This window comes from Pinus tabuliformis, chromosome 3_1, assembly GCF_031772625.1.
Source record: "Pinus tabuliformis cultivar Carrire ecotype Pingquan chromosome 3_1, CPIR1, whole genome shotgun sequence".
In the NCBI taxonomy this organism is placed as follows: Eukaryota; Viridiplantae; Streptophyta; class Pinopsida; order Pinales; family Pinaceae; genus Pinus; species Pinus tabuliformis.
The window spans coordinates 222,936,883-222,950,011 of NC_142301.1; the positions used below are offsets into that span (position 1 = coordinate 222,936,883).

Here is a 13,129-nt window from a genome sequence, read left to right on the forward strand (position 1 = left end):
CTGTCTCTGTCAGTTTTTCAGTTTTCTTAATTATAACGCAGTTTACTATTTTTAGCAGTTTTTCGGGTCCTAAACTTCCGGAGCCGTTTTGAGGCCCTAAACGACGTTTTTTGGGAAATCTACCGCCAGTGATTTTTTTTTATAAAAATCATCTTTTTCGTCGTAGTCCTCGGAGATATCTTTCCAACGGGCTATCAAGCACGTCAAACAGAGATAATACGACCAATTCGCAACCCTGGGAAGTTGGCTGTCCAATTCACCCCAAAACGGGGCCCACAATTTGGCGTTTCATCTTCTAGGGTTAGGTTTTGGAATGTGAAGGGTTTTTCATTGTTTCTCAATAATAAATAGGCCTTCGAGCCTCATTGTAAACACAGTTCGGAACAGTTCAGAGGCATGTAGCCGACACATCTCTTCTCAGAGATAAGCTACCATCGCCCTAGCTGGGTTATTTCTATTTCTATTTGTAAGCATATTTCAGTATTTTCCATTAATGAAATGAAATATTATTTCCACTGCATATCGGTCTTTATGGTTATCTCTATATTTTATTGCGTTCCTATTTAAATCCGGATCAATGGTATCAGAGCGGTCTGCTTTTTCTCTGTTTTTCTTTGCATGTCCCCAACGAGGTCGAGATATAAAGAGTTGGGGCTTGAATTGGTCGAACCTTTGCAAGACCAGCCTCGCAAATCTCGACGACCTCCCATGGCCAATGAGAAGAAAGACGAGGGGGCAGGAGATCCTATCAGAATCTTGCTCGAAGAAGCCCTTGAGTGGCAAAGGAACGCGGTGATGGATAGCTTTGCGTAGATCCTTCAGCGGCTACCCAGAGGTGACGCATCGGCTTCCAACAGCTACTCTGGAAATGCCACACCGTTTAAGGTACAAGTTAATTTTGAAATCCCCATCTTCGAGGGTCAAATAGACGCAGATGTCGTAGATAAATGGTTAAATCTTCTAGATGGGTATTTTTTTGTTCATGAATTTTCAAGTCGGGAAAAGATTGTTTTCGCTCTTCTCAAAGCAGCCCCCCACGTCAAGGACTGGTGGGAAACATACTACGAGTAGAAGGATGAAATTACAGGCTCACTGTTTTCAGCCGCCCCCACTTGGAATGACTTCTGGGATGCCATCAAGGAGCATTACTACCCTGTCAAAAGCTATGAGGACAAATACATCAAATGGACCACACTACGACAGGGACGAGACCAAGATGTGCCATAGTTCACAAATATTTTTCATACCCTTCGCAAACAGTTGGGTATCAAATATTCTGAGCTGCATCTGGTACTCAAATACCCCAGCTGCCTACACAGATACATCCACAATGAGATGGAGTTCTTGAACATCTCTTCTCTCGACACAGCATACCGATACGCTGTCAAAATCGACAAAAAGTTCAAACAGAAGAAGCGAGACTTTGGATCTGCAAATCCGAAGCCCAAAGGACAAAGCCAAGGTGGGGTGACCCAAGACAACCCCTCGAAGTTGCAAGAAAAGAACAACACCACGAAGCCGAAGAAGGACACAGGAAAGTGGTGTGAGTTCCACAAGAGTCCCACTCATAACACAAGTGAGTGTCGGACCAAGCAGTCGCTGGTGGCCGAGTTGAAGGCTTCCGAATCAGATGCATGTTCTGACTCTGAGCTAGAACCTGACAAGGGGGACGACAAAGGGAAGAAAATCATTGATGCAGATCCTAGTGCCACTGTTGCCACTGCCAAGATCCAGAAGAATGATCCCGAAGAGCCAGAGGAAGGGGAACGTCTTTTCCACTCACAGATGTGGGTGGAGGGTTCGCCGCTGCAATTCATTGTCGACAATGGCAGCCAAAAGAACTTCGTTTCAGCAGAGGTCGTGAAGCGGTTGGGCCTACCAACTACGCCACACCCACAACCGTACAATATCGAGTGGCTTCATGAAGGACGAGATCTCAAAGTTCGCCAGCAGTGCCACCTTCCCTACAGCATCAAGCCCTTCACAGATGAGGTATTGTGTGATGTTACACCTCTGGATGTTTGTGATGTACTATTAGGCCGGCCATACTTGTGGAGGCAGCATGCTGTGTATGAGTCAAGGCCTCGCGCTGTCATTATTTCTTTGGATAATTCATTATACAGGATACCAGAGGTAGCTCCACCTACCGCCACCTCTTTGATCACTGCTAAGAAAGGCAGCAAGCTCATCTCACAGACTAGGAAATTTATTTTCTATCTGGTTCGCTCCCGAAGTAAGGGGAAGATCGTTGCTACATCCATGAGCCCCGCAAAGGGTTCCTCCACGCATCAGCAGCAACAACATAGGGATAGAGTCATGACAGAACACAGGAACAACTTCTCCTTACCCAAAGGGGTACCACACAAGTTTCAGGTGAGCGACAAAGTTTGGTTACATCTGCGGAGAGAATGCCTTACCAGAACCCATCAGAAACTCAGACCACTTCGACATGGTCCTTACACCAGTAACAAGGCTGTGGGCAACAATGCTTTGAAGCACAACATTCCTCCATTCCTTCGCCTGCACCAATTATTCAATGTGGACCATCGCCGACCATGCTTCCCACCATTTCTAGACACATCAAAGATTGCAGAACAGAGCACGAGAGACCCAGCTCAGCAGAAGCTCCTCATCTCAAGGAGGAACTCAACACAATGAGGACCATTGCTTCCTAAGGGGGGAGGAATGATCCAGGTGGATGTTGGTGGCCACCCACCTATCCCACTTGGACCCCCACAACTGTCTCTTTCAGTTTTTCAGTTTCCTTAATTATAGCGCAATTTACTATTTTTAGCATTTTTTCGGGTCCTAAACTTCCGAAGCCATTTTGAGGCCCTAAACAACATTTTTTGGGAAATCTACCGCAAGTGATATTTTTGATAAAAATCATCTTTTCCATCGTAGTCCTCAGAGAGATATTTCCAACGTGCTATCAAGCGCGTCAAACGGACATAATACGACCAATTCGCGACCCCAGGAAGTTGGCTGTCCAACTCACCCCAAAACATGGCCCACAATTTGGCGTTTCATCTTCTAGGGTTAGGTTTTGGAATGTGAAGGGTTTTCCATTGTTTCTCAATAATAAATAGGCCTTCGAACCTCATTGTAAACACAATTCAGAACAGTTCAGAAGCATATAGCCGACACATCTCTTCTCAGAGATAAGCTACCATCGCCCTAGCTGGGTTATTTCTATTTCTATTTGTAAGAATATTTCAGTATTTTCCATTAATGAAATGAAGTATTATTTCCGCTGCATATCTGTCTTTATGGTTATCTCTATATTTTATTGCGTTCCTATTTAAATCCGGATCAGTGGTATCCAAGCGGTCTGCTTTTTCTCTGTTTTTTTTTGCATGTCCCCAACGAGGTCGGGATATAAGGAGTTGGGGCTTGAATTGGTCGAACCTTTGCAAGACCAGCCTCGCAAATCTCGATGACCTCCCATGGCGGATGAGAAGAAAGACGAGGGGGCAAGAGATCCTATCAGAATCTTGCTCGAAGAAGCCCTCGAGCGGCAAAGGAACGCGATTATGGATAGCTTTGCCCAGATTCTTCAGCGGCTACCCAAAGGTGACGCATCGGCTTCCAACAGCTACTCTGGAAACGCCACACCATTTAAGGTACAAGTTAATTTTGAAATCCCCATCTTCGAGGGTCAAATAGACGCAGATGCCGTAGATAAATGGTTAAATCTGCTAGATGGGTATTTTTCTGTTCATGAATTTTCAAGTCGGGAAAAGATTGTTTTCGCTGTTCTCAAAGCAGCCCCCCACGTCAAGGACTGGTGGGAAACATACTGCGAGCAGAAGGATGAAAGTACAGGCTCACTGTTTTCAGCCGCCCCCACTTGGAATTACTTTTGGGATGCCATCAAGGAGCAGTACTACCCTGTCAAAAGCTATGAGGACAAATACATCAAATGGACCACACTATGACAGGGACGAGACCAAGATGTGACATAGTTCACAAATATTTTTCATACCCTTCGCACACAGTTGGGTATCAAATATTCTGAGCTGCATCTGGTACTCAAATACCCCGGCTGCCTACACAGATACATCCACAATGAGATGGAGTTCTTGAACATCTCCTCTCTCGACACAGCACACCGATACGCTGTCAAAATCGAGAAAAAGTTAAAACAGAAGAAGCGAGACTTTGGATCTGCAAATCCGAAGCCCAAAGGACAAAGCCAAGGTGGGGTGACCCAAGACAACCCCTCGAAGTTGCAAGAAAAGAACAACACCACGAAGCCGAAGAAGGACACAGGAAAGTGGTGTGAGTTCCACAAGAGTCCCACTCATAACACAAGTGAGTTTCGGACCAAGCAGTCGCTGGTGGCCGAGTTGAAGGCTTCTGAATTAGATGCATGTTCCGACTCTGAGCCAGAACCCGACAAGGGGGACGGCAAAGGGAAGCAAATCATTGATGCGGATCCTAGTGCCACTGTTGCCACTGCCATGATCCAGAAGAATGAGCCCGAAGAGCCAGAGGAGGGGGAACGTCTTTTCCACTCACAAATGTGGGTGGAGGGTTCGCCGCTGCAATTCATTGTCGACAGTGGCAGCCAAAAGAACCTCGTTTCAGTAGAGGTCATGAAGCGGTTGGGCCTACCAACTACGCCAAACCCACAACCGTACAATATCGGGTGGCTTCACGAAGGATGAGATCTCAAAGTTCGCCAGCAGTGTCGCCTTCCCTACAGCATCAAGCCCTTCACAGATGAGGTATTGTGTGATGTTACACCTCTGGATGTTTGTGATGTTTGTGAGGTATTAGGCCAGCCATACTTGTGGAGGCAACATGCTGTGTATGATTCAAGGCCTCGCGCTATCATTATTTCTTTGGATAATTCATTATATAGGATACCAGAGGTAGCTCCACCTACCGCCACCTCTTTGATCACTGCTAAGAAAGGCAGCAAGCTCATCTCACAGACTAGGAAATTTATTTTCTATCTGGTTCGCTCCCGAAGTAAGGGGAAGATCGTTGCTACATCCATGAGCCCCGCAAAGGGTTCCTCCACGCAGCAGCAACAACATAGAGATACAGTCATGACAGAACACAGGAACAACTTCTCCTTACCCAAATGGGTACCACACAAGTTTTAGGTGGGCGACAAAGTTTGGTTACATCTATAGAGAGAACGTCTTACCAGAACCCATCAGAAACTCAGACCACTTTGACATGGTCCTTACACCAGTAACAAGGTTGTGGGAAACAATGCTTTGAAGCATAACATTCCTCTATTCCTTCGCTTGCACCAATTTTTCAATGTGGACCATCGCCGACCATGCTTCCCACCATTTCTAGACACATCAGAGATTGCAGAACAGCTCACCAGAGACCCAGCTCAACAGAAGCTCCTCATCTCAAGGAGGAACTCAACGCAATGGGGACCATTGCTTCCTAAGGGGGGAGGAATGATCTAGGTGGGATGTTGGTGGCCATCCACCTATCCCACTTGGACCCCCACAACTGTCTCTTTCAGTTTCCTTAATTATAGCGCAGTTTACTATTTTTAGCAGTTTTTGGGTCCTAAACTTCGGGAGCCGTTTTGAGGCCTTAAACGACGTTTTTGGGAAATCTACCGCTAGTGATTTTTTTAATAAAAATCATCTTTTCCGTCGTAGTCCTCAGAGAGATATTTCCAACGAGCTATCAAGCGCGTCAAACAGAGATAATACGACCAATTCGCAACCCTGGGAAGTTGGCTGTCCAACTCACCCCAAAACGGGGCCCACAATTTGGCGTTTCATCTTCTAGGGTTAGGTTTCGGAATGTGAAGGGTTTTCCATTGTTTCTCAATAATAAATAGGCCTTCGAGCCTCATTGTAAACACAGTTGGAACAGTTCAGAGGCATGTAGCCTACACATCTCTTCTCAGAGATAAGCTACCATCACCCTAGCTGGGTTATTTCTATTTCTATTTGTAAGCATATTTCAGTATTTTCCATTAATGAAATGAAGTATTATTTCCACTGCATATCTGTCTTTATGGTTATCTCTATATTTTATTGTGTTCCTATTTAAATCCAGATCACTCTGTTAATGGATCTAAACTCTTTGAAAAGTAATGGTTGACATTTAGTTCATGATCTTTACTTTATGCAATTAGAATAGGTTTCTTTCCTTGTATTTTCTTTCTTGCAATATGTTAAGGTTTCCATTTCGAGCATTTCGTTTTCTGCAATTAATTTAAGATTTGATTTCATTACATCATGATAACAAAGGAAGAACACATTGTATGCCGCACATATAGTGTTGATACCTCTTAATTTTGTACGAACCCTCGGCTGATAATTAAAGTTGGTAGCCTTGGGAGTTGCAGCATTCTTGTTGCAACACTGAGGCTCATCATCAACTAAAGAAATAAAATTTGAATATTAGATGAAATGAGTGTTCAAATTAGAACTTCTCATAAACAAATTCTTAACTTGTGGGGCAGGATATCAAATTTCAATCCTACATAGAATGACCTCGTTTAATAATAGGATCCCATTTTAGTTTTTTAACCCGGGAACATATTAAGGTTCTAGGAAGCTTATAAAACAATTGTGTACTTTAAGATATTCTTGAAGAATTTGAGGACAAAAAGTGCAAGTTGTTCCACATAAATGTCAGTTACTTTTGGTAATTCCAACATGATAGGAAATATGTATGTAGATAGTTTCTCTTTTGTGGTTTCTTCAATTATTTTAAGGATTAGCTCTCAAAATGACTAAACTACTGTAACAAATTACTTCAAAAGAATTGAAGAAACACAATAATTCACAAAAATACAATCATAACACACATTGAATTGTTTATTCCATTTAGTTCAAGGTGAATTTAGACGCGGAGGTTTTCGACTAAAGATAAATATATTGTTCCATAGAGACTTCAAGCCAACAATAACTTAACTCCACATTCTAATCTAGGAAAAAATCTTGCTGGAGAGAATCTCTCATATCCAACTAAGATTCAACAACCTCCACAATAATAGACAATGCATATATGTGTAGATAATCAAGGACACTCATTAGGCACACAACAACAACTATTGAAAAATAATAAACCAGCCAGCGAACACTAGAGTCATATTTTCTAAGTAAACCAAGATTGTCATTCAATATTTCATTATTTATGCTGTCGTGATTTTGTTATGGCAAACATGAATCACAAAAGCTCATATTTTGAAGTATACCACTCACAAAGTTTGTTTCAAATATCATTTAAACACTTGGATGCCTCTAGAATAAAATTGTAGTGAACGTAGATATAATATCGAACAATTTGTAAGGTTCCAAAGGACAATTTGGTCAAAGAAGACTACAGAAAATTTTAAGTAATTTCAATCCACTGATGATGATGAAGATAATAATAATGAAAAGCGTCCATTAACACTAATATGATCTATCATATCTTAAAAAATAAGAAATTAATTGAGATTTTTTAATGCATTGCTATAAACATCGTACATTAAAATGATGTAAAAACATTTTGGAAGTGAATATAAACCTAAATATCAAATTTGTTTAAGAAAATCATGCCTAAAATATACCGCATCGTTTTCATAAAATTGGGTTTCAATTCTTGGTTCTATGAGACGTTCATAGGGTGTAGGTGTTAAGTAGAATTTGAGATTCAAGTATTGATTCCCTGCCTTCCCACCTCTGCAGAAAAGTCTTGTACCAATGAGCAGATACCTTGGGATAACGCTTCAAGTTGTCATTGAAGTCCACATAATGAAGACCAAAACGTGAAGTGTAACCACTCAAAGCTTCAAAGTCATCTAGGAGAGTCCATATAAAGTATCCACGGATGTCTGACCCATTCCTGCCACAATGATGAATGTCAGAGATATTCATCATTTCACAAATTCCTTGATTTCATTAATTGTTTCATAAAACAATTGTTTCATAAATGGTGTCCTTGAATGAAACATTGTATGGTCTTTGTATACCTTATTGCTGCAAGCACATACTGAAGGACATCATGATGGAGATCCATCCTGAATTGGTCATTCAAAGCCTCAGAAAGGGGAATAGATGAATTATTAGGCTCTGAAAATCCTGTCCAGACATGAAAGCTGATATTGTAAGTCCAGAACAGATAATTAGATGGTCAATGATCAAAAAGTGTAGCACCAATCCGTGTATATTTTCTTGAACCTGCATAAATCCTTAAGTGTACAGAGAGCTCTCGTTGAGAACCTGAAAACCTAACTTGTGGTAGAGGAATAACATAAGAAGAGTGCCCACCATTTTCATACACAATAATAGGAATATTATGGGAACGGTCCTCAATATATTTAAGCACTGCCTGCATGCTTTGTGGTACAACTGGCATACCAAAAATGGATCTCTGCCACAAATTTGAGCATGAGGTAAATATTTTTTTGTCAAGATATAAACATACTTAAAACGTACTGTTAAAAATTTATAAAAAAAATTAGTCGAATTTTTGGATTCTATTTGTCTCTCAGTTTAGAATTATGTTTCTAAACTAAGGCAAAATTTAAATCCAAAATTTCTATGGAACTGTAAAAATCTACATACTCATATTTATAAAAAGGTTCCTGCTAAAAAGAAAAAGAAAACATATGATTATAATAGAACATGTGATTCTTCAAAATCTTCTTACATTGACGCCGAGGGGAATCCCATCTCGCTCCACTGCATTCATCAAGCAGTACAGAACAGCCATAAAATGTTCTTAATACCAATGTTCTTGGAATGTATCACTTTTGAATTTAAAATAACATAAAACTTCAACGGATCAAAAACATTTTCCTTTATGATTTCAAGACAGTAATGTTATTCTTTATAGATTTAAGGAGGCCAAGTTGAAAGGCTGTTAGAAGATGAGATTTATTGAGTTAAATCTATTTGTGAGAATGACTCTCGTACCTGCCATTCCAATGGACATATCTTGAGCATAGTCTCTTGACATAAGTTCACCTTTTCTTGGAACATCAAAACAATACATGGTAACATAGTGATTGACACCAATGAAGTCCAATGACCCTCGTAACTTTTGAGCCTGTTCCTTTGTAAATGAAGGTAACCGAGAACCCACTATATTCCTCATGCTCCCTGGATAGTCTCCAGAAACAAATGGATCTAAAAGCCTGGATTTTGGAAAAAGAAATTAATTCAGGTTGGTTGTATGCCCTCAACCAAACAAAAGTACACCTATTTGCATCCACTTCAACAATATAGCTGTTAATTATTTGAATCACTACGAAAACCCCAACTGAAAAAGAGAAGAAATAACAATTGGTGAGACTTCTGAATGGCACTGAAGCTTCTGGTTGAAGCATAAGTTAACTTGAAATACACTGTTAAAGAAGTCACTCACCAGCCCACCATAAAATCATTTGCTCTTTGAGTAGCAGCCACATCTGTGGATTTATTGGTAAGAGGTATCATCCTATGTACTAAAATTACTAACCCAATCCAGCCCTTGTGCTTTGCCTGCATTCATCAAAAAATTTAGAAAACCTCATAGAATGAATGGAGATGAACATAGATCAGAGAGGAAAAGAACCTGATAGGTTTTCCTGTACAGCTCCACAGCAGCTATATGTGATAGCAAAACATGGTGGCCAACAATATAAGGCTCAACAGTTGAATTTCCAGCAGTACAATTTCCAAATGGTTGGGAGCATCGTTTAGGTGGTAAATAGCCTAGATCATATCCTGCAGTGGTAAACATATTGGGCTCATTGAAGGTGGACCAATATTTCACTCGATCCCCAAACTCTCTGAAACACACATCTGCATAAGCTTTAAAATCCTCCCTGCATAAGATCGAAGTAGATTAGAGAACTCTGCTTCTCTAACCATAAGATTATTGATGCACCAATAAATGGATGCTTTGACTTGTGTGTCAACCCACATGGGAAGAAAATTAAGAACAGGAGATGACATAAGATGTTTACACAATCTGTGGATTTAAGAAACCTCCATAGGAATCTTCCAGAGCTTGGGGCAGATCAAAGTGGTACAATGTAACATGTGGTTGAATGCCTGAGACATGCATTGTGTCAAAAATAACAGTTTTGAGGGTGATAGTCACAGGAATAAAAGCAAAGTAGAGAGACAAGTTTGTCAAGAAATAAAACAAGAGCCCTACCATGGGACAAAAGCTCATTTATGAGGTTATTATAGTACTCAATGCCTTTTGGGTTGATGGGTCCTTCACCATCTGCATCAATAGATGTGAAATAGTTATTTCCTACCATTGTCCATTGAGTGTTTACTAAATTCTCAGGATTAAGCATGTGGTCAGAGCTCAAACAGAAATATACCAGGAATAAGCCTGGGCCATGAGATTGAAAATCTATAGGCATCTACTCCCATCGCAGACATTAGATCAATATCCTCCTTCAAAACCCACATGAAATTTTGCATCAGGTTGACACCCAAATCATCTAGGAGTTTAACTATTGAAACTCCTATTGATGCATTAGCATGAAAACAACAATAATGGGGTTGGACATGCACATAAAGCTTGGGGATGGCTTACAAGTAGCCACTGTATATAGGTTTGTGCTAGTGACATCTATTGTTCTTAGATTTGCAGATATTAATACCTTGTAACGATGGTATTGATCAACAGCTACATCTCCATTACTTCCATCCAGACTAGTCCCTGACAATACAATTGAAAAACAAACGACAGCTCACTTCCAGTTTGGCCTTGAAAGTCCCAAAGTAAAGTAAGGAACTGGGTAGAATGCAAATGAAGGGATGAATGAAGATATGTGATGAAACAGACCTTCCCTGTGAGTGAAAGTGTCAAAGATGCTTGGTTTCCGACCATCTTCTGCTGCAGCTCCTTCATACTGCAGAAAACCAATTGTGGATTTTTCACATTAACATCCCACTCTATGAATTGGGAGATGGGCATGTCTTCCCCATAATCATTGAATGAATGAATGTATACATAAATATATGAATGATGAAGCAGAAAGAGACCTGGTAAGCAGAGGAACCAACACCAAAAATGAAGTCTGGAGGAAAGTCGTTTCGAGAGAGGTGTTGTGTAGAGGCAGAAACAGTAGACAGACTCACCAGGATCAGCAGTTCTATAACCGAACCTACCATTCTCATGTCTGCTAAAATAGTACTGATTGATTGAAGATTGTAAGATTAGGCTTAAGTACAGACAAGAATATTGAGAATGAAATTGAGGATGAAATATACTAATGTAACCAGCTCAACATTGGTGAGATCGGAAATTGGTTCATCTTTGACCTCGATTCCAGAAGTAGAAATTGGTTCATATCTGACATCAATTCCAGAAGTGAGAAGTAGAAATTGGTTCATCTTTGACATCAGTTCCAGAAGTGAGACGTGGCCACATTCAGAAAGGCCAATTGCACTGAGAGGTTCACGAGTTTACCGCTGGTTTTAACTTTTTCTTCTTGGAAGTCAAACCATTATTTTATTTCCATCCAAATCTCCGGTACGTTAGAAGGGTAGAAGGTGTGTAAGAGTTGGAGTCCTTTGGGCGTGTTTTCCCATTTCTGGACTCTTCCTAAATTATAAATTTATCGTGTTTTGATTTTTACTAATTTCATGGTTATAATAAGAATCAATTCATTCATTGGGATTATAGATTTCTTTCCTATATTTGTAACGTAATCTTAAATCCAGAAAATTCCCTCACAAAGGCCCATTCTCACTAACAGAGTAATTGTAGTTTTTTTACTTGAATTATAAAATTTAGTTAAGTGAATTATTTTAAATCAATTTATATTTATTTTAATTCTATATTTATTAAGTATTAGGAAAGATCAAATGTTTTGAGCTAAAAGTGATTATCTATAAATGAGATTTTTTGAAAAGTTTTTTTTTATTGATTTTCTGATTTAATTTGTTCTACCAAGTACCTAGAGGGATCAAATGTTTTGAGCTAAAAGTGACTGTCTATATTGAAAAGTTTTCTGGTTGATTTTCTGATCTAATTTGTTTAGAATCTGGTAGGATTCATTGACATCACAAGTTTGACGAGTGAACTCTTCACAATCAAAGTGCCCTGATAGTTTTTGAGGGTGCCAAATCCATATATATAGTCAAAAAACCAGTTTAAACAACACAAATCAAGATTTCACCACAATTTTTTTTTCCAAAACTCCAAAAAAATCTCACATATAGACAACTCATACCTAAAAGAGATTTGATGCCTCTCAACCTTTAATAGATATTGAAGTAAGATAAATCTAACTTAATATAATAAAAATCTTGTAATACATGTATCCTAAAATAAAACTAAAACAACAATAAAAATGATAATACTATTATTACTTTTTAATATTTCTATAATTTTATATTAATATAAATATTAATACTATAAATATAAATATAAATATTATATTATATTTAATATTAATATTATATTATATACCATTATAGTTTATTAAATTGCTAATATTATAATTAGTTGAGAAAAAATATACTAGATAGCAATATAAAGCTATATTATAATATTATAATTATTTAATATAAATATAAATATTATTAATATAACATAATATTAATATCAATATTATATAATTTTAAAAATCTTAAAATATCAAAATCAAAATAGGCATACAGTATTGAAATTATAAATATATTTTTTTATATTTTAGAAAAGTATCTTTAAGAAATAATTTAAAAATACCTCAAATATTTAATATTCTAAGATTTATGCATCAGTTTGAAATTATAAATATATCTTTTAAATATTTTTTAAAAAGTAATTAGTAATTATCAAAATCAAAACAATCGTACTTTACAAGTAATCAAGATCATAGTGTAAGATACCATATTGTACATCGAATTAAAAGCGGGAAAGATATGTTGACTTTAGTAATGTGGATGAGAAATGGAGCCATTTAATAGGTTGGACATCTCATAGGAAAGGTATGAGAGGATGCTAAATTAGTATATATTTAATATTGATATGTTATATAGAATTGCAAAATATTTTTATTGGTTTCACAGGTTATTTGAGAGAATTTTTAACGAGAGTCGCTTATCCATGTGGAGGAATTGTTTGGAGAGTCAAAAGTGGATGGAATCTGGACAAAGAAAATTCAAAAAATTTTGTAGAGGCAGTGTTTGAATCATGTTTTTGATGGTGGAAATAAATT

The 13,129-nt window shown here is 38.5% G+C and overlaps 1 protein-coding gene across 1 annotated transcript; it reads right to left on the minus strand.

Annotated features, from left to right (window-relative positions):
• Positions 1-7,399: 7,399 nt before the first annotated feature.
• LOC149186597 (coniferin beta-glucosidase-like) lies at positions 7,400-11,399 on the minus strand. The gene is made up of 13 exons (XM_089411063.1): positions 10,968-11,399; positions 10,768-10,834; positions 10,583-10,641; positions 10,298-10,373; positions 10,123-10,194; positions 9,929-10,016; positions 9,535-9,787; positions 9,346-9,461; positions 8,895-9,115; positions 8,629-8,660; positions 8,247-8,349; positions 7,949-8,057; positions 7,400-7,821 (listed from the first exon to the last, which is right to left on the minus strand). The coding sequence occupies exons 1-13, from the start codon at positions 11,100-11,102 to the stop codon at positions 7,596-7,598; spliced, it is 1,557 nt and encodes a 518-aa protein (XP_089267189.1). The 5' UTR covers positions 11,103-11,399; the 3' UTR covers positions 7,400-7,595.
• Between the last annotated feature and the right edge of the window lie 1,730 nt (positions 11,400-13,129).